The sequence below is a fragment of the Aythya fuligula genome, chromosome 1, assembly GCF_009819795.1.
Source record: "Aythya fuligula isolate bAytFul2 chromosome 1, bAytFul2.pri, whole genome shotgun sequence".
Taxonomy (NCBI): domain Eukaryota; kingdom Metazoa; phylum Chordata; class Aves; order Anseriformes; family Anatidae; genus Aythya; species Aythya fuligula.
The window spans coordinates 104,354,443-104,375,081 of NC_045559.1; the positions used below are offsets into that span (position 1 = coordinate 104,354,443).

At 42.3% G+C, this 20,639-nt stretch overlaps 2 protein-coding genes across 2 annotated transcripts; both read left to right on the top strand.

The window, feature by feature from the left end:
- Positions 1–200: 200 nt before the first annotated feature.
- LOC116493870 (heat shock transcription factor, Y-linked-like) lies at positions 201–1,919 on the top strand. Its single transcript, XM_032195531.1, has 2 exons — positions 201–761; positions 1,242–1,919. Exons 1-2 carry the CDS (start codon positions 201–203, stop codon positions 1,917–1,919), a joined length of 1,239 nt encoding a protein of 412 aa, XP_032051422.1.
- Positions 1,920–8,193: 6,274 nt separating this feature from the next.
- CCT8 (chaperonin containing TCP1 subunit 8) lies at positions 8,194–18,128 on the top strand. The gene is made up of 15 exons (XM_032202584.1): positions 8,194–8,326; positions 9,846–9,936; positions 10,476–10,555; positions 10,968–11,117; positions 11,388–11,568; positions 12,290–12,351; positions 12,669–12,806; positions 13,294–13,472; positions 14,162–14,228; positions 14,309–14,396; positions 14,501–14,616; positions 15,713–15,784; positions 15,978–16,142; positions 16,571–16,690; positions 17,899–18,128. Exons 1-15 carry the CDS (start codon positions 8,267–8,269, stop codon positions 17,974–17,976), a joined length of 1,647 nt encoding a protein of 548 aa, XP_032058475.1. The 5' UTR covers positions 8,194–8,266; the 3' UTR covers positions 17,977–18,128.
- The last annotated feature ends 2,511 nt before the right edge of the window (positions 18,129–20,639 follow it).

Below are 20,639 nucleotides of genomic sequence, written 5' to 3' on the forward strand. Positions count from 1 at the left end.
TCTTTTGAGTCGAAACACCCGTGGTACAGCACCAGCAACAAGTGCTGGACAGCAACATCTGCTCTGGCTGTTCCACTGTGATGTCACTGTGGTGACTGCGGGTGTCACGGTGATGTTCAAGCATCCCACCAGAACGCCCAGACAGAACAGCTGGGTCTCACTTGCTGACTGGCAGGACGAAGACTGAGCTGGCCACTGAAATGGCTTCAGGCGGAAGTTTCAGTGAAGATGAGACAAAAGAAATTAAAAGGGAGCCGCTTCCAGCAGAAACTTCACCCGTTTCTGCTCCAGACAAGCTGGGTGAATCCTCAGAGTCCCCTTCTGCTGAGACTCTGGGACAGGATCGAGGAGCGGCTTCTGATGGTGCTGCAGCATCAATAGAGGGAGGAAAGGATTGCCCAGCTTCCACTGATAACTGTGAGAGCAGACCCGGTAGTTCTTCTGAGGAGTGTGCTGTCAAAGCCAATGTCTTCTCCTTCCTCAGTTTCCCAAAGAAACTGTGGCAACTAGTTGAAAGCAACGAGTTTAAGACCATTTGGTGGGGTCACTGTGGAAACTGTATTGTGATCGATGAGGAAATGTTTAAAGTAGAAGTGCTGGGAAGGACCGGGCCTCAGAAAATTTTTGAGACTGAGAGTATGAAGAGTTTCATTCGTCAACTTAACCTGTACGGATTCACCAAAATGCAATGGGACTTCCAAAGATCTGCCTCGCTTCCCGAATTCCTGGCAGAAGAAGATGCATTTTCTGCTCATAGGAAGGTACATCACTTGCTCCACACATGAACCAACACTCACGATATCCTAGTGGGAGATAGGGGTGATTAAATAAAATAGGCCTTGGCAATAGAGGAGGTGAGGACGACAGTAAATGTTCTAAACTTAATGTCTTTCTCAGGCAGGTGTCGAGGTATTTTTCAGGTGGCATTGATGAGTGGTAGAAATGTGTATACAATATATTTGGGTTATACTCAATGAGCTTATATTAATGGAATGGAAATATAAATAAATTGGGCTATGAGGAGTCTACTCAGTTTAATATATTTGCAAGATCTCTTGCTGTGCAGTATCTGAATACTTGTTTCAACTGTAGGATGCATATTAGCAGTGTAGTGTTACCTATATGTTAATTCTACCCAGAAGCATCTGTCAGGTCATGGTACCTGGGTTTCTCAATCAATTATTTTTTATTATTTTTGGAAAATGTTAGCAAATAACTTTCCTCCTTTGCATTTATTTTAGTTACTCCTCTACCACAACCCCAACTTCAAGAGATATTCTCCCCACCTGCTCGTCAACTGCAAGCGCCGTGCCGCCCTGAAGAGGAAAGCCACGGCTGCCCCTGCAACACAGGCAGATCTGTATGAAAACTGCCCCAGCAGCAGCTCAGGCATCCAGCATGGGCGGGGAGCAGATGCTGGGCAGGAGAAGGACGTGATGGAAAAAGCTGCAGAAGAAGACACGCAGACAGCAGACCCCACAGGGTCCCCTCTCCCAAAGCGCCAGGCAAAAGCCACCCCCCAGGCTAGCGGTGCCCATCCAGCCTCATGCATGGATGCTCCCTCCCTGCCAGGCCCCGCTGCAGAGGCAGCAGGCAGGGACAATCAACAGCCTCCGGCCTCCCCCGAGCTGCCACCACGCAGCAGCCAGAGCTCATCTGCCTCTCCTACTCCCACACGGTACCACTTTCTGCCTCTCATGGGACCCGGCTTGGCACCAATGCACCGAAACGCGGCAGCTGCGCGGTTTCCCTGGGCTGCCATACCTCCCTTCCGTCCATTTGCAATTCCCGGGCTGGCAGCAGCCTCTGCCACGGCCATGCCAAATCCACGCAACTGGCAGCCCTCAGCAGCCCCACACTGCCCAACTTGCACCTGCAGCTCAGACAAGACAGCTGCAGGCGATGGGCTGGCACCCTAGCGCAGGACCCACTAGTGATAGCAGGGAGAGTGGCACCCAGTTACAGGTTCATAGTTGTTCATAGTTGTTCACAGTTCACAGGCTGATTGTTTTGAAAATAATTGTTTGCATAATAAACCTTTTACAGTTCTCCTGTGTCTTTTTCTTCTTATTATATCCATTTTTATGGTGTAATCTCAGATTGAGTTTGCATTTCATTCCTCAGAAGGAAGGACAAGCAACTGTTCTGACATCAATGTGATGGTTTTCTGTAACAGTCAAGCTCTAGGTACTTAGCTGTAGAGAGTAAAAGACTGGGTAATGTTGGCATGCTGCATGCACCGAGGATGCTCTTCCTACTGATGGCTTCTGAGGGCAAGTTGAGAAAGTCTAATTACAATTAAATAACAGCATTTTAATTATAGAAGACTCAGAAAGGGAATGTCACCTTCATAGCAGGATGAATGCTTACAAGGGAAACACCCTACATTGCCAGGCAGTAACAACCTGTGCTTAAATTTCTGAGCTAACATTCATGAAGGTGCTGAGAAATCAAGTGCTTTGGAGAGGCATCCCTGAAAAGCAAGAGAACAGAGTTCAGAAATGATGAAAAGATATATATTTAAAATATTTGTATTTATAGAAATGTTGGACCACTCGGTGGATAAGGAACTGGCTGGATGGTTGCACTTGAAGAATTGCAGTCAATGTCCAAGTGGAGAACAGTCATGAGTGGTGTTCCTCAGGGACCAGTATTGGGACCACTGCTTTTTAATGTCTTTCTTAGTGTCATGGGCAGTGGGATCAAGTGCACCCGCAGCAAGTTTGCCAATGACACCAAGCTGAGTGGTGTGGTCGACATGCTGGAGGGAAGGGATGCCATTTATAGGGACCCGGCTCAAGAGGTGGACCTGTGAGAACCTCATGGAGTTCAACAAGGCCAAGTGCAAGGCCCTGCACCTGGGCCCCGGGTGAAGGATGGATTGAGAGCAGCCCTGAGGAGAAGGCCCTGGGGCTGTTGGTTTGATAAGAAGCTCAGCATGAGCCAGCAGTGTGGGTTTGAGGCACAGAAAGCCAGCTGTATCCTGGGCTGCATCAAAAGCAGAGTGGCCAGCAGGGTGTGGGAGATGATTGTCTCCCTCTTCTCTGCTCTCATGAGATCCCACCTGGAGCCCTGTGCTCAGCTCTGGGGCCCCCAGCACAAGAAGGACATGAAAGTATTACAATGGGTCCAGAGGAGGGCCCCAAGGATGGATGGACCAAGGGGCTGGAGCACCTCTCCTGTGAAAACACACTGAGGCAGTTGGGGTTGTTCAGCCTGAAGAACAGAAGGCTCTGGGGAGACCTTACAGTGACCTTCCAGTGCCTAAAGGGGGCCTGCAGGAAAGCTGGGGAGGGACTCTTTGTCAGGGAGTGCAGTGACAGAACAAGGGGTAATGGTTTTAAAATAAAAGAGGGTTGATTTAAACGAGATATAAGGAGGAAATTCTATACTGTGAGGGTGGTGAGGCCCTGGCACAGGCTGCCCTGAGAAGCTGTGGGTGCCCCAACCCTGGAGGTGCTCAAGGCCAGGCTGGATGGGGCTTTGGGCAGCCTGGTCTGGTGGGAGGTGTCCCTGCCCATGGCAGGGTGGGGTTTGTTCATCATTATAAAAGAACTGATATTGTTGTGGCTCATTGGGAAGTAATAACATTTATTTGTAGCAGGAATGGGAAAATAATTGAATTTTATCTACTGAAACTTGGTAATGCTTTAATTCAAATGAGTAGAGAATAAAATACAACCTAATTACAAGCTTTAGAAGATTAACATGTAGAGCTTAGTCACTTCGGATATCTAAGGTGGGCAATCTTAAAGGACTTGATTTTCCACAGTTCTGTGCGAGGCTGGGAGCCCTCAGCCTGCTCTGCTCTGGGCTGGAGAAACCAAGGGACCTCAGCCGCTCCTCATATGTCTTGCCCTCCAGACCCTTCACCATCTTTGACACCTCCTTTTTCACCTCCTTTAGACATTCTCTAATAGTTTTATGTCCATCTTATATTGAGGTGCCCAGCACTGCACACAGTACTTGAGGGAAGGCCATGCCAGTGCACAGTTATTAAGGAATTGATTTTACATAACTTAGCAGCAATTCAGGATTTATTTTATACTTTTACAGTAAATAACAAGGTTAGATTGCATTTTTAACAGTGCTTAAACAGCATTAAATCATTGTCCAACTTACCACAATGATTTCGACAGGATTTGCTACAATAGGAACAGCGACTTCTATAAGTCCCTCTATATTCATAGCCAGCTCCCACACAGCCATTGTATATAAGCAGGATAAAGAGCTGGTGTGTAGTAAAGAATAAATATTTTAGGTTTGGTTGCAGAAGGGTGATGCACAGCTTGATCTTTCTTTGAAAATTTGTCCTTGACTTAGATTGGCATGAGAAGCAAATAAACTGTGGAAGAACACAGAACAGAGAAATGAAAAGTGAGTTCAGAGCTCTGTCCTGTCTTTCTTAACCTACTCAACTTTCAGACACAAAGACAGAAAATAATCACTAACTTACATCTCAAGACTACATGCATTTGAAAAGTTGCATAGGTAGAAATTCTGTTACCAGATAGGCTTTCCTTTCCTGTCAATAGGCTGTGACAAAGCTTTTTCCTGGAAGCATCTATTATTGTGTACATTTATACTCAAAGAAAAAAACCCTGTGTTCATAAAAGAACCTTTAGGAGCCTGAGAATATTTAGAAGCTGCTTCTCCTACATGGTTCCAGATTCTCTTGAGTGTGCACAGATTAGTCATAACTGTTCTAAGATCATTAATAACTTTTGTCACAGTTCAACAGCAGCTGTCATCTTGTACATTGGGGAAAGTGTGTTTTTCCTGTAAAGTAGTAATTGCTTTTATGCTGGCAGGCATTCTTTCTAAATTTTTCCTGAAGAATACTGAATGAAAAAAAAAAAAAAAAAAAAAGTAAATAATAGAAAAAAAGTTTCTAAGCAGAGTTGTTTAGGATAATAGCTAGTGCTGCTAAAGCTATTACAGTAAGTTCAAGAAAAAATCAGGAAGTGGCATATATATATTTTATATAGGAGAAGAAAAGTAAAGGAAACACCCATTTTTTAAAAAAATTATTTGGTTTTTGTTTGTTTTGTTTTGAAAAGTTTAGAAAGTATTACTGGGAGGAATTAAAATAGAAAAGTCATTTCTATATAGAGAATTTTCCACTGAATGAAATAAAAGTTTATATTTTGAGCAACTATTTTCATTTGCTTAAGCAACCTGTAAACCTTTTCTCCAGTTTAGAAATTTTCTAAGACTCCTTTTCTGAATTAGTGTTAGAGATGTGTTTGTTTTTTAATGTATAAAATTCCGTTTAATCTTGTTTTCAAGATAACATAAACAAGATTGATTATTTTTGTAGAATTTACTGATGATTTATATTCTTATCTAATATTTTAATAGATAGAACTTAATGCCTTTTATTTATTTATTTTTAATATATTTGGAAAGACAACACCCTTTCCCTACTAGATGGCAGAGTTTAAGTTCCTTTGTGAGAAAATTCTCCTGACTTCCCCTTGTGACTATCATTCACTTTCAAATGTTTTTGGTTTCTGAGCTGCTACTGTATTTATTTGCCTGATATCAGTATGGTCTTTTCCAGGAGTGATTTTTCTTTTCTTTTTCCCTCTACTTGCTATTCCTCTCCTCTTTTATATATGTGCCTCATAATTAAAAGTTTTATTCTTTCCTTCAAAAGTTTTCTTCTCAACTGGTAAGTTTTCCAATTGGTTCTCAAAAAATTGTCTTATAAATCAGTGATGAAATGTCTTTCATTCAAAAACTTAAGCAAATAAGACTAAGATGATGGCATGGAGAATGTAAACTATATGTTAAAAAATGACAAATTTTGAAGTGCTGATGAATCAATAGAGACTTGTCTGAGGTCATTCAGGGTGTTAGTCACAGAGAACTGAAATGCATCCTGTCGTTACTGATCTGCCATCTAACCACTTGAACCATCTTTATCCTGTGCCCTAAAATGGATGTCTCTAACTAGATGCACACAACTATTGATAATAATGCCCCTGACTTCAGTCTCGTAACTATGAAAAGTCTTCTGCATTGACTTAGTAGCAAGCGCCTCCTCTGAACTCCAGGGCTAAGAATATCTTACAGAAGTTGCTTTATAAAGTGCAATTCCTGGTATCTTGGCTGCAGAACAAGAATACATTCATTTCCTTATTCCCTAGCTGCACTGTGGTGTAGATAAACTGAAAAGGGGAAGAAAGCAATACATGGGGTGATGAACCTTTTGCCAAACCTGAGCATTTTCTTTTGCAGTGCCCACATCCCTTGCTCCAACACTCAGGGCTGAATAGATCCCCTCTACTGATTCAAGTGGCATCTACCTTTAAGTACTTCTAGAAAAACTGCATGCAGATTTTTGGAAGCTGATTCATGGGGTGCTTTATGTAGTGTTTTTTTTTTTTGTTTGTTTGTTTTTTGTTTTTTTTTTTTTACTGTGTCATGATGTGTTACAAGTTAAGAGTGACTAAGTTTTAAGAATTACAGAATGGTGAAACTAAATGAAGTTTGTTCTCTTGAGGTTGCTTAAACAGCGTGTATCAAGTGATGTCATTAACCTGCAGATGGTCTATCTGTGCTGCAGAGGTGGAGCAACTCTGTCTCTGCTGGGTTACAGGCTCAGATACTGTGTGACCTAAAGGCAGCCGTTATTAATTCTAAGGCCTTGAAGTTCTCACCTTGAAAAAGCACATTTGATTTTCTGTGGCAGCAACTTAATAAAATTTATCGAACATAAAGCAGCTCCATACAGAAGCAGCTCCATTGTCTCTTGTCTGGACCTCAGCTACTTGTAGAGATGTCAAGGTGAGCTTCCATAGTACTCCTCAGCATGTCCTGTAGCACACACACTACCTGGGATTACCCTGGATGATGAGGACTTGACTGTATACAGCCTTCCTATCAATACATTTCCCTTTCTTTTGAACAAGTCAGGTGTGTACCAAGCCAAATACTAGAATGGAGTCAGCAAATCTGTATGACCAATTTTTTCCCTCAGTGGCAATGATAGGTCTTAATTGTTTCTGGGATATGCCTCGCTGAATGTGCTCAGTGTATGCTGAACTCAGCAGTGAGAGAAAGATTCTGAAGGAGCCACCGCCCCAGTACTGTGCATCACTTCACAATGTGGACAACATTCCCTAGGAAAATCCACTGCCACGAAGCACCCATGTGTAGTGGGTTTATGTGGCAAGGTTTGGCAGTGGGGGACTGCTGGGGTGGCTTCTGTGAGAAGAATTCAGCAGCTGCCCCACGCTAGGTAAGGGCCAGTTTCAGTCAGCTCTGAAGGGACTGGCCAGAGATTAGCCAGTAGGTGATGTTGTTTGAGCCTCTGTGAGAGCAGATTTAAGAAAGGGGAACAAAAAATCTGCACAACAGTAGCTGGGAGAGAGAGGTGAGAAGCAGCCCTGCAGCCCCCAAGCTCAGTGCAGGAGGGCAGGAGGTGCTGCAGGCAGGCAGCAGCAGTTCCCCTGCGGCCTGTGCAGGGAGAGGCCCCTGGTGGAGCAAGCTGTCCCCCTGCAGCCCATGGGTCCCACATGGAGCAGATCTCCACGCTGCAGCCCCCCCATGGGTGGAGGAGCCCCCGGTGGAGCAGGGGCAGAGCGACCATGAAGGAATGGCGGAGATGAAGTGTCAGGGACTGACCACAGCCACTATTCCCCAATTCCCTGCACTGCTGGGGGATGGAGTGTCTTTAGTTTGCTTTCTTTGTTTCTCACTTCTGTAGCTTGTTAGCAATAGGCAGTAAATTTTACAAATCTCCCTATGCCGAGTCTGTTTTGCCCATGACGATAATTGTTGGGTGATCTCCCTGTCCTCTTTCTCTGTATTTTCTTCCCCTTTCCCTTTGAGGAGGGGGAGTGAGAGAGCGGCTGTGGTGGAGCTCGGCTGCCCAGTTGTGCAAAACCACCACACCTCAGCAAACAGGTGGACTGGAAATAGCACGGTGAACCAAGATATGCTCTGCTGTATTTAATAATAGGACGAATTGGGCCCTTTTAACCAAACGAACGCAACACAGACTTTAAAAATTATAAAAGCGAGGTGAACCAGCTTTCTTTTAATTTTGTTTTAATTTACAAAGGCAACGCACGGAGCACACGCCGGCCCGTAACAAACCCCCCCCCAATCCCTCCCCTCACAGCACCGCCATGACGGGGGCCGAGCACGCCCGGCCCCTCCCCGCGCCCATCGCGCAGGCGCCTGGCCCCGCTCCCGTGCTGCCCGTGGCGGCGGTTCCCGTCCCGAGCCGTGCTGTGCTGTGCCAAGCGGAGCGGCCATGGCGCTGCACGTCCCCAAGGCCCCGGGCTTCGCCCAGATGCTCAAGGAGGGCGCCAAGGTACGGGCGGGAGCCGCTGCCGGCCGTTAACGGCCGCACCGGGGCTGAGGGGGCGGGAGGAAGGGAAAGGGGGAGGGGGGCGTCTCGGCGTGGCGGCGCGGGGAAGGTTCTGGAAGGGCGGGGCGGAGCGGCGGCATGGCGGGCCGGGCCGGGCCGGGCCGGGTGTCCCCCTGCCACCAGCATCACCCCAAGCCGTGTCCCCAGGCACCGCGTCCAACCTCTCCTTGAGCACCCCCGGGACGGTGGCTCCACCACCTCCCCGGGCAGCCCGTCCCAGTGCCCGGCTGCTCCTTCTGAGCAGAAATGGCTCCTCACTGCCACCCGAAGCGTCTGGAAATGGGCTTAGGGAGGCGTTTTGGCAGGGGAGGTTCTGTAGGGGGTGCTCAGCGAACGTAAATTGGACCCTGCAGTATTATTACGTGTATTTTTTGAGTATTTTTTTTGTTATTGGGCCTGCAGGAGAAATACCCCTGTCAGTGCTGTAAAGCAACATGATGTTTTACCATATATAGCATTAATATAACGTCGGTCCTGATAGTAGTCAAGGACTGTGCCCGATTGAGCAGATGCTCTCTACAAAAGAGTGAGCAGAAAGGAATTAGTGGTTTTTTTTTTTTTTTTTTTTTGTGGAGGGAAAAGGGGAGGAAAATCCGGTAGCTGCTGCTGAATGGAAAGCGAAGTTAAGCACCTCGGTCCTCTCTTTGTTCCTTTCAAAATCTTCCTTGGAGACTAGGAATGGCCAATTTCAAGTGTGGGGAGGGAGTAGGGAAGCAGAATGGCATAAATGCTAATCCTCAAAAGAACCAAGGCAAAGGCAAGGCCACAGTGTTTGGGGCTACGTCCTACCAAATGAGGAGGCAGCTGGTGTTCAGAGATGCTTGTTTTGTATTTAGAGAGTAAGTGTTGTTAGAGAGCATCTTTCTCTTTCCTATCATAGGATACAAATACGGTGTGTCTGTTTTTTAAGTAAGGCCCTTTTGGGGAATCTGTTCTTACAAATGAAAACTGGACGATCAGCTTCTCAAACACAAATCTTTTCTGAATCATTCTACTTCCGAATTTTCAAACCACGTGTTTGAATGTAGAACCAAGTTAAATGATTTGGTGGAATACAGAGTTGCGAGTAAAGAAGCAGGTACAAAACCTTCATCCTCTCCCTCCATCACCAAACTAGTACTGGTTATATTCTACCTACTTTTGGTATGCTACTGACATTTTTTAGAGCAGTTAGAGATGCAAACTGTTAAAAACTGAGTCGCTTTTAAAGTGTTTTGTTCAAAAACGTGTGCTTGCTGAGCTGACTAGTGGAGTAGGATGACATGCTGGTTCTTGTCTCCTTGTCTTTGGTTAAAGTTTAGTTTGCTTTTAAACTTTTTTTTTGTGAAATACACTAAGTTGATCTGAAACTTTCTTGCACCTGCTAGGTTACTGCTGATTGGCTGAGAAGTGAGTAGTTCATCATCTTTTTTGTTAGAAAGTGTAATTCTGACCAGAACATTTAAAACTTTTTTTTTTTTAGCATTATTCTGGACTAGAAGAAGCTGTCTATAAGAACATCCAGGCATGCAAAGAACTTGCTCAAACCACCCGTACGGCTTATGGACCAAATGGTAAGTAAATTCTAAAACTATTGTAGTGATTTTGATCAAAATGGTATGTTTGAAGGCAAATCCTGCCTTGACCAAAAATCATCCATTCCTTTCTTGAGAAAATACTTAGGACTTGCTACAGACACCCCAGATACAGTCATTGCATCTGTGTTGCTGGTTGGGGACAGTTACTGTGTCCTCTTTTCTGTCTTACTGCTAAATGGAAGACCTACAAAAATTAAAGACATTAACTTGGTAGATAGTCATGATAAGCGTAATAATATTGTGTCCTGACAGATACACCGAGGCAAATTGTGTTCTTCAGGATTGATTAATTAAATTCACAATATTTATGAAGAGAAAACTGCTTATTCAGAACTGAATGTGTTCTACTTAATGTAACACACTTCTAAATGTTATTTCACAAAAATGTATTAGATTCTTAAGTTGTAAGCAGTGGTAATGTTTTGATGTGTGGGATAAACCCGAAAGCTATGGAAGCGGTATTTCTGTGCAAAACAATCCTTGCCTAATAACTAATTTTGTTTTTCCCCCCTCAGGAATGAACAAAATGGTTATTAATCATCTGGAGAAGCTTTTTGTTACGAATGATGCTGCTACTATCTTGAGAGAGCTGGAGGTGAGTGAGTGAAATAGCTGTTGTGTTAAAAACACAGCTGGAAGGCTTAATTTCGGTCTTCTCTCATGTTGCAGAATGTGATAGTGAAACCTTTGCATGCTGTAAATGTAGCTCAGAATCAGGAAGAAATATGTCTGATTTATGTTGTAGGGGAGCTGTTCAGGTCTTCATGATTTTTTTTCCATAGATACTTGTACTCTTGCTTATTACAGAAATTACCTAATTAAATTAATTGTACTGACTTCTTTTTCATACTTGGTGCATACAGTGTATCTTTAGATAGAACTTGAAGTAAGAGTGCTTCTACTGGATGCATGGTAAAACCTGAAGCTGCAGTCTAGGTGGGATGTTAGTGACTAAGAGGTGCAACTCTTTTTTTTTTTTTTTTTTTTTTTTTTTTTTTTTTTTAAAGGTCCAGCATCCGGCTGCAAAAATGCTTGTGATGGCTTCCCATATGCAAGAGCAAGAAGTTGGAGATGGAACCAACTTCGTCCTTGTTTTTGCTGGGGTCCTTCTGGAGTTAGCAGAAGACCTTCTGAGGATGGGATTATCAGTGTCAGAGGTAAATTCTGTTATTGCAGTTTATGAAGCTTGAGTTCAGGTTGCTATTACTCAGTATTCATGGGTCATAGTACTGTGAATAGTTGCTTTCTTCCAAATAATTTTTAGTCCGAGGTGTACAAAGAAGAACAATATATGCTTTCCTGCTTGTGATGGCTTGCTTTCCTTGCAAGCTTTTTCATTTGTTTATGTTTTAAGTCCCTTTTAAATGGATGTAGAAGCAGTTTGAATGTGTACCTAGGTAAAATAGTGTCTGTTGTTTGCTGAACAGGTGATTGAAGGATACGAAAAAGCTTGCAAGAAAGCCCTGGAAATTCTTCCAGACTTGGTGTGCTGTTCTGCAAAGAACCTTAGAGATGTCGAAGAAGTGGCATCTTTGTTGCATACTTCAGTAATGAGCAAACAGTATGGCAACGAAAGTTTCTTGTCCAAGCTCATTGCTCAGGCCTGTGGTAAGTGGATAAGAACACTTCTGTGCATGCATCTAGAAAACTGAGTGGGTTTGCTTATGATTAACATCTTCATACAAGAAAACATGGTTATTTTATCAGGTTAAATTGGTGACATAGATTAGCCTCTGAAGGTAGTGTAGCCTTCTTTCTCATGTCAAACGCTTCATTGATGTAGCTGAGAAAAATCCTGTGCTCTCTACTAAACATTTATAGAAATAGGTTACTACTTTCATCTTCCAAGCAGAAAAACATCCTTTTTGGTCATTAAGAGGATCATTACACTCCAGAAAAGTTGTTGCTAGTCTCAGCTACAGAACAATGAAGGCAAGATTGCAATTGTATTGAGCTGTTGGTTTCTCTCTGTAAAGAAAAAAAATTAGCATCTGGTTTAAGTGCTTTCTGAAATACTGTGGGTCAAGCTTCACTCTTGAAATACGAATGTGTAAATGGATGTTTGAACTTTTTTCAGGCCTGACATTATATTAATGTTGCTTTCTGATTATTACATTTTAAAAACAATTTAAAACGGTAAATTAGAGAGAAAAGGAAATTTATTTGGTGCAAGTTATCAGCAGATTATTTTTACCTTAAACTACGTGGGCAGTTCAAACCATAAAATTCTAGTGCTTAAGAAAAACTCTAGGCAGTATTTATGGTGTCATAGTTTTTACTCTATTCATTAAGCAACAAAAATACATTATTTTATTTTCCTCCCAAACAGTTTCTATTCTTCCTGAGTCTGGTCATTTCAACGTTGATAATATCAGAGTGTGCAAGATTGTGGTAAGTTGGGCATAGCTAGCTTTACTGTTATCTAAAAAATTTAATGAAAGGAGTTTAATTTTTAGATCTTTAAACTTTTGAAAGTGCCTTTTCATATGTCGTGTACCTTACTTTTGACCACCAACTGATCTTAAGATGGGAACCTGTAAGACACTGTTTGATGTTGCTAAATCAGCTTAAGATTTCTCTTGGTGTGATGATGAAGGTTGCCAGGCTCAGATGGATGTAGGGACTGCGTTTTATAAAGGGTACTGCAGCTTCCTGGCAGTAAATGGTCAGTAATATGACTTTCACCCGTTCCATCTTTCTTCTGCCAGGGTGCTGGTATCTCTGCTTCATCAGTGCTGCATGGTATGGTTTTTAAAAAAGAAACTGAAGGAGATGTTACTTCTGTCAAAGATGCAAAAATAGCTGTGTATTCCTGCCCTTTTGATTGTATGATAACTGAAACTAAGGTATGTAGGAGCTTAAAATAAGTTATGTATCTATATGTGCTTATATGTGGTTCTTAATCTCTTATTTTTAGCTTTAACTATAAATATTTTTGACACTTGGTGATTAAGATATATTTGATAAGATTGATTTCATTAGTTTAAAAAAGTTCATAGAAGACTTCTGAAGCTAATTTTGCTTTACGGGATTTTTGGAGGTGTGGGTGCTATTTTTATTTTTACTTTTTTTAAGACCAGCTATGTGCTATGATGTCTGTATCTTACGATTCTCTACAAATGCTAGAATTGCCTGTTTGTTTTTTTTTGTTTGTTTGTTTGCTTGCTTGTTTTTACTTTTAACGTGTTTTACTGACATTGCCTGAGAAGGGTTGGCGGTATAATCAAATGGGATCACTTGAGGTTTATGGATAGGTTGGGAGATAAAATGGTTTGCCAAAAACTTTTAGGCATGTAGATAACACCTTACTGATAAATGTATGTGTTCTACTAGGGCACTGTACTTATAAAGAATGCGGAGGAGCTGATGAACTTCAGTAAAGGAGAAGAAAATCTGATGGATTTGCAAGTCAAAGCTATTGCTGACAGTGGTGCAAACGTAGTAGTAACGGGTGGCAAAGTGGCAGACATGGCACTTCATTATGCCAACAAATACAATCTTATGTTAGTCAGGTAAGTACTGGAAGAGCATAAAACACTTGGTCTACCAGGTTTATAAAGTTGGCATATTGTTTCTTGCCTCTCAAATGACTTAAAATACCCAGTATTGCTGACTGGCTTTCTAGTAGATCAAAACCTGAGCTGGCAAGTGGTGGTTTCATAGGTTATGTTTTTTGATAGTGTTTCACCTCTATGTGGAAACCAAATGGGGAGTAATTTCATATGATACTGTTACTTTGGTATAAGGGTCTTTACAGCTTAACTGAAATGAACTGTGTAAAAATTTGTTGATTATGTGGCCACAAAGATTCATTGTACGGTAAGGGTTCTCCCTGGTCACAGTTGTCATGTGATACCTTAGCTATGGTGAGGTGCCTGTTTTCCCTATGTATCACCATTGCATTGATGGATGGAATAACTAATTCTTAATACTTTTCAGTTACTTCTGTGGACCTTAAATCTTTTTGCGTGTAATTAAGACATATTTGAATAGCTTTGGTAACTTCCATGTATTTGGGCTGCTTGTTTTAAAATTATTACAGAAATCATTGTATAGAGTCTTTTTAATTTGATGCAGTAATTTTTGATGGGTGTCTTTAGTTACAAAATGCTTGCTGAGTTAAGGAGAGAATGCTTATTCATGTGTATTAACATCTGTTCTGGAAACTCATGAATAGAAAAACTGTTCCTGTTTTTTAAAGGTTGAACTCAAAGTGGGATCTGAGAAGACTCTGCAAAACTGTTGGTGCAACAGCCCTACCCAGACTGGTATGGAGTTCTTAAATGAGGAGCAAGTGGGAGGGAACTGATGACCACGTTCATCTCTTGACCGTTCTTTTTCTTTTCAGACCCCTCCAACTCTAGAAGAAATGGGTCACTGCGACAGTGTATATTTGTCAGAGGTTGGAGATACTCAAGTTGTTGTATTTAAGCATGGTACGTATGTTCTATAGAAATCCTAATACCACTGTTCTGCAAGTATGAAACACGTATTTTTATATCCGAAAACAGTTCAGTAATGAGCATCTGTCTCTTAACAGAAAAGGAGGATGGTGCTGTTTCTACTATACTCATTCGTGGATCGACAGACAATCTGATGGATGATATAGAGAGAGCAGTGGATGATGGTGTAAATACATTCAAAGTACTTACAAGGGTAAGTAACCAGAACGTTTCAGTTACCAAAACTGAGATATGGACCAGTTAGAGGCAAAATCCATGCTTGCTTTGGGCTTATTCATTGTAGGGCTGTAACAGGTGCTTAAAATGTCAGTTCTGAGAGTTCCTGATATGTAGGAGAAGCTGTGTAGGGAAGATGGCTGCAGATGTCCTCGTGAGCACAGTGTGCATAACATGGTGCTCATCATGCACTGAATTCATTTTTTCAGGAATGAGGCAAATCCTTGAAGACAGATTAGTTGTACTGCTTTCTAGTGGCAGTCAGCTCTTTGACCTCTTGATAAGGCTTTTGTTTCAGTGTTCCTTGAAAACTAGGCATCAAAGAAAAGCTAGATGGCTTGTTTGTCTCTGGGAATCAGGAGAAAGCGACTAATTGCAAATAATATTTCTGGTTCATTGGTGACAAGACACACTTTTTCCACATACCACAGATATATCTTATAAGTAGAAAAACTTAGGTTTTTTTTTTTTTTTTGAGGGAGAAAGGAAATGTTTGAGTACTTACTAGGAAGGTGGCATGCAAAAAAAGAAAAGTAGAACTCTTGTCACTCTATGTATCAACAGATGCGCATTGATACGGAGTATGGAAACACATTAATTGTTCATTTTTGTTTGTCTCCTGAAGTTGCCTGAAGATAGGCATTAAGATGATTGTCTGTTTAAAAGACTGGGTGTTTTTAAGTGAATGCTGATTTGCCAAAGGATATTCAAAATTCTGAATTGTTTCTAAAGCAAAAAAAGTATCCTTGTGATACCTGCTGATATATTAAATCTTGTTTACAGCAGATTAGTCTCATTCATGTTGTCTCCAAACTACTTAACAGTTAATAGAAAAGATTCAAAAAAAAAAAAATCAACTCTTAGCTTATGAGTAATAGAAGTGACTTTTACAAATAGAAAATACCTGCTTTATTTTGATTTTTGATATTCTTCTTTTTACAAAAGAAGCTAATTTTTTTTCAGAGACATTTGGAAGGAATAAATAAATTCTGTTAAACTGATAAAGTGTTCTAAAAAGAAAAACGAACATGATACTTCAAGCAAAGCTTCATTTTAGTGTGGTTTGTTTGCAGGATAAACGTCTCGTTCCTGGAGGTGGTGCAACAGAGATTGAATTAGCCAAGCAGATCACATCTTATGGAGAGGTACAGCAAATTTTTTTTTAACTTTATCTATAAGTGTAGTTGCATATATTTTAATTTATATAGATACACATACTTTTATACAAAGGTACGTATGTATATTAGTGCATATAAATCAGTAGTAAAATGTGAAAAAGGTACTTTCCTATCTTGCTGTTTCTTTCAAATGCTTACGTGGTTTTCAACTTCACTTTAGACTTGTCCTGGGCTTGACCAGTATGCCATCAAGAAGTTTGCTGAAGCTTTTGAAGCCATTCCTCGGGCACTGGCAGAAAACTCTGGCATAAAGGCTAACGAAGTCATTTCCAAACTTTATGCTGTGCATCAGGAAGGCAACAAAAATGTTGGCTTTGATATTGAGGTAAGTAGTTCCTCACATTATTTGCTGCTCAGCAGTACCGGGTTATATTTAAAAGTACTTCTATTGCAGTAAGTATTTATAGCTTAATTCAAATCATTGAAGCTCTGTGTTTCACAGAGCTAGAAAAATACTTCTATTAGAATTCTAATACTGAAGGGTTTTTTTTATCAGCAGGCAGTTAAAGTGAATATAGTATAGCAGCCTCATGTACGAGGTGGAGAGAGATACTCAACTAGTATGTTACAGAACAGATCTTTTGTTTACTTATTTTGACTTCCTGCTAATGGATTAGAAATGAAAATCTTGTAAAGAGAGAAAACAAGATGAGAAAAGTGGTACTTTGTTGTAACCTTCAAAACCTAATAACTTGTTAAGTAGAAACCTGAGAAAACTTAAAAATAAATAAATGAATTCCTCCTGTCTGATAGGCTGAATCCGCTGCTGTGAAGGATATGTTGGAAGCTGGTATATTAGACACATACCTTGGAAAATCCTGGGGTATCAAGCTGGCTACAAACGCAGCAGTAACTGTCCTACGGGTCGATCAGGTAAGGGTAGAAATAATTTGGGTGATAAACTGAAACCTCTGCTTTAACTGAAGGTGCGGAACACTTGCAAAACATGTGAATGGTCTGGGAATACTAGGCATAAAAATCGATGTTGGGATCTTAGTTTAGAACTAAGACGACCAGGAAGTAGTTTTCCTTGGGAGCTCATATTCCAAAATATGAGTTCAATACTGCTGCTTCCATACCAAGTGCTGTAATGTTCATTTTTAAAGATTTGACAATGATAATTGATACCCACGAGCAGAAAGGAACCTTCTGTAGGAACAAGGCTTATCACAACAAAACCTTCTCACGTATATTGGTTTGTTTTATTTTTAATATGAAAAATCCCACTTAAGTAAAATGGGGGTTATAATCTTAATGGCAAAAAGCTTTACATATTTTGTGGAATTCCAGTGAAAGTGTATTTGCATGTAAAATTTCTGTAGATTATTATGGCAAAAACAGCAGGCGGTCCAAAAGCTCCTAAACAACAAGGACATTGGGATAAGGATGACTGGAAAGATGAGCCTGAGAAGTAGTATGCAGTAAGCTGGTTCTGTAGCAGTGATCAGTGTGTGAGCGCATGCATGACAATCACGTGTGGCAGATCTGCGTTTTCCTTGAGGGCACATAACACTGCTGGTCTTGTGCTGATTGCTACGTTTCTTACCGGTGCCACTGCAAGTTAATCTTGTTCCTAAAACCGAACTTTCATTGCAGTTTGTTTCATTGTACTCACAAGTTCAGTTTGAGCTTTACTTTGTCACTGTAATGAGTGCAGAAATGAGCCTCTAACAAGGTAGGATTAGTGGGCTAATTAGGCCTTAGAAGTGTGATGTCTAGGCTGGAGTTCAGAACAACAGCTCTGATAATTCTGCTTTCTGCTGTATGCACCCTGTGCAGCAGTCACTGGCTGGTTTATTTAAGCACTCACCTTTTCTTAGACTAACTGAAGTCACAATTTGCATGCAAAAATGAGGTAAAAGTCCTTTGTATATCAGGGCTCAGTTTCTGCCATTTTCAATAAAAAAAAATGACTTGTGAATCTCTCAACCAGATGTATAATATTAATCCCTGGTTTAGGTTCAGAGCAAGGACACTGCATGAGTCAGTGATTGTTTTCAGTCAGCATCAATGACTATAAATAAGATGTGGGGGGAAGTGATTCTAACCTTATCTTTTTCTCCTTCCCTATCACCTTCAAGATCATTATGGCAAAACCAGCAGGTGGCCCTAAGCCTCCATCAGGAAAGAAAGACTGGGATGAAGACCAAAATGACTGAACAATTTAACTGTGCTTCTGAAGTTACGTGATTGAGAGTTTTGTAAGGTTCCGCTTGGGGCCTGTCATGATGGTTTGGTCCCTTTAAGTTATGAACTGCGTCCACTAGGGTGAAGAACTTTGAACACTTCAATAAATGTACTTACTGTTAAAGTGTTTGCTGTCGCTTTATTTGGACTTGGAATGACATGTTTAGTCCTAGTATGCGAATGTGCAGGGATGTGCTGTGTCGGGATGAAGTGGGTGAGTGGGGTGGGGTGACCTTAGCTGGCTGCTAGCCACCCACCCAGTTGCTCTCTTATTCCCCCTTTCTCCACAAGATAGGGGAAGAAAAGATAAAAAGCTTGTGGGGGCATCACTGAGAGTTACAGTCTTGGAAATTATGTGATGAGGGGAGTGGTGATAAACTAAAACATCTTTCCCCTACCCCATCTCTCTTCTTCCTGAGTTTAACTTCATTCTGCACTCGTCTGCCTACCTGGGGTGGAGAGGATGAGGAGTGGGAGGTTAAGGTTGTAGAATGGCTTGGGGTGGAAGGGACCTTAAAGCTCATCTACTTCCAACCCCCCTGCTATAGGCAGGGATTCCATGCACTGGATCAGGTTGTTCAGGGCCCCAACCAGCCTGACCTCGAACACCCCCAGGGATGGGGCATCTACAGCTTCTCTGGGCAGCCTGTTCCAGTGCCTCACCACTCTCATGGTAAAGAATTTCCTCCTTGTATCTAATCTAACTCTACCCTTTTTTAGTTTAAGACCATTCCCCCTTGACCTATCATTACTTATCCCAGTACAGAGTCCTTCTCTTTTTTATAAGATCTGTTTAAGTACTGAAAGGTTGTAATGAGGCTTCCCCAGAGCCTTCTGTTCTCCAGGATGAACAGCTGCAGCTCTTTCAGCCTTTCTTCACAGGAGAGGTGCTCCAGCCCTCTGATAATCTTTGTGGCCCTCTGGACCTGCTCTAACAGCTCCATGTCCTTGTGCTGGGGGCCCCAGATATGGACGCAGCACTCCAGGTGGGGCCTCACAAGGGCAGAGCAGAGGGGGACAATCACCTACTTGGACCTGCTGGTCCCTCCTCTGTTGATGCAGCACAGGACACAGTTGGCCTTCTGGGCTGTAGGCACACACTGCTGGCTTATGTTGAGGTTTTTGTCCACCAGAACCCCCAAGTCCTTCTCCACTGGGCTTCTATCAATGAGTTCCTCTCCCAGTCTGTGCTCATCTCTGGGATTGCCCCAACCCAGCTGCAGCACCTTGCACTTGGATTTGTTGAACCTAACGCGGTTCACATGGGCCCACTTCTCCAGCCTATCCAGGGCCCTGTGGATGGCATCTCTTCCTTGGGTCAGCCCCATACATTTATTCTGTTACCCTACTCCCCACCCTTTTCTGCTGCTCTAGGATCCCTCCCATGGGTAACAGCTGTTCAGGAGCTGTTCAGGAGTTTATGGACCTTGATGAAAAATTGCTCCAGCATAGGTCCCTCTCCACTGAAGGCAGTTTCTTCAGGGCACATCTGTCTGCTCCAGAGCCTGGGCACCTCCTCTCCCCAGGGTGTCCATAGGGCCACTCCCCTCACCGCCCCCTGCCCTGCAGTTTGCCCTCCCTTCCCCAGGCTGCCCCCAGGTGAGGTGCGGGGCCTGGCCGTGCTGGGGCAGCCCTGGCATCACCTCACACAGTGGCTCCTGTTACCTGAGCTGGGTACAGGGGGTGAGTGACCATAAGCTTGTTGCAGGGAACAGACATCATCTATAAAAAACATACCTCACTGGGATCTTTACCAGTATTTGACTGTGAAAAGTCAAACGAGTTTCGAAGTAATTAAGAAGAGCAGCCAGGCTGTAGTCTGTGCCTAAGTTCACTGTTACATCATGCATCTGTTGCATCCTCGCACTTTAAGAGGCTCCAAACTCTCAAAATTTTTGTCAGTCTGACACTGGTGAAATGCATCTCATCCTAATAGCCTTAAAAATAAGAGCAGAGAGGGTTAGCTGTTGAGAACTGTCAAGTGCATCATTTGCAGAGCACTGGAACTCTTGCATACACTTAAGGGGAAAAGCTGAAGCCCTGTGTTAAGATTCCTTGTGGAAAGCAAACAGCTCATGTATCTCAGTCACTTTAAAGAACTGTGCTTGAAATTCAAGCCACTTCAATAATTAATCCTTTTATTACTTGCCAGTACTACTCCATTTCACAGCCAGGAGGGAGTGGAAGGCTAAATCAAGTCCCAAACTATCGTATGCCTAAATAAGGCTGCTGTACAACATCTACACTACTGCTTGCTTTATGGCCTGTAGCTGGCATGGTTGAAAAACTCAGCAAGTTTTCTGAAGGATTGGCATACTGATGAGTCAGCTGCACAAGTGCTGCTGCTGCTGACTTTAAGGGTAACGAGAACACATAAGGATACTCATTTTCTTAGTAAGGGTGTTGTGAAAAATTCATTGAATGAAAACAGCTGCTGCCTTAGCACAGGCAGCCAGAATTTTATTTATGTGAAACATTGCATGAAGCCTAGCCTGTGGAGAGGAGAACTTAAAAACCTCTAAGTCACTGGAGGACCAGCATTCTTAACTCTCCAGCACAAAAGGGCTGAACTGGAACACCTGTACTGAGAGGGAGAAAGAGCCAAGTTCTTAGCCCCATCAAAATACCAGTGAGA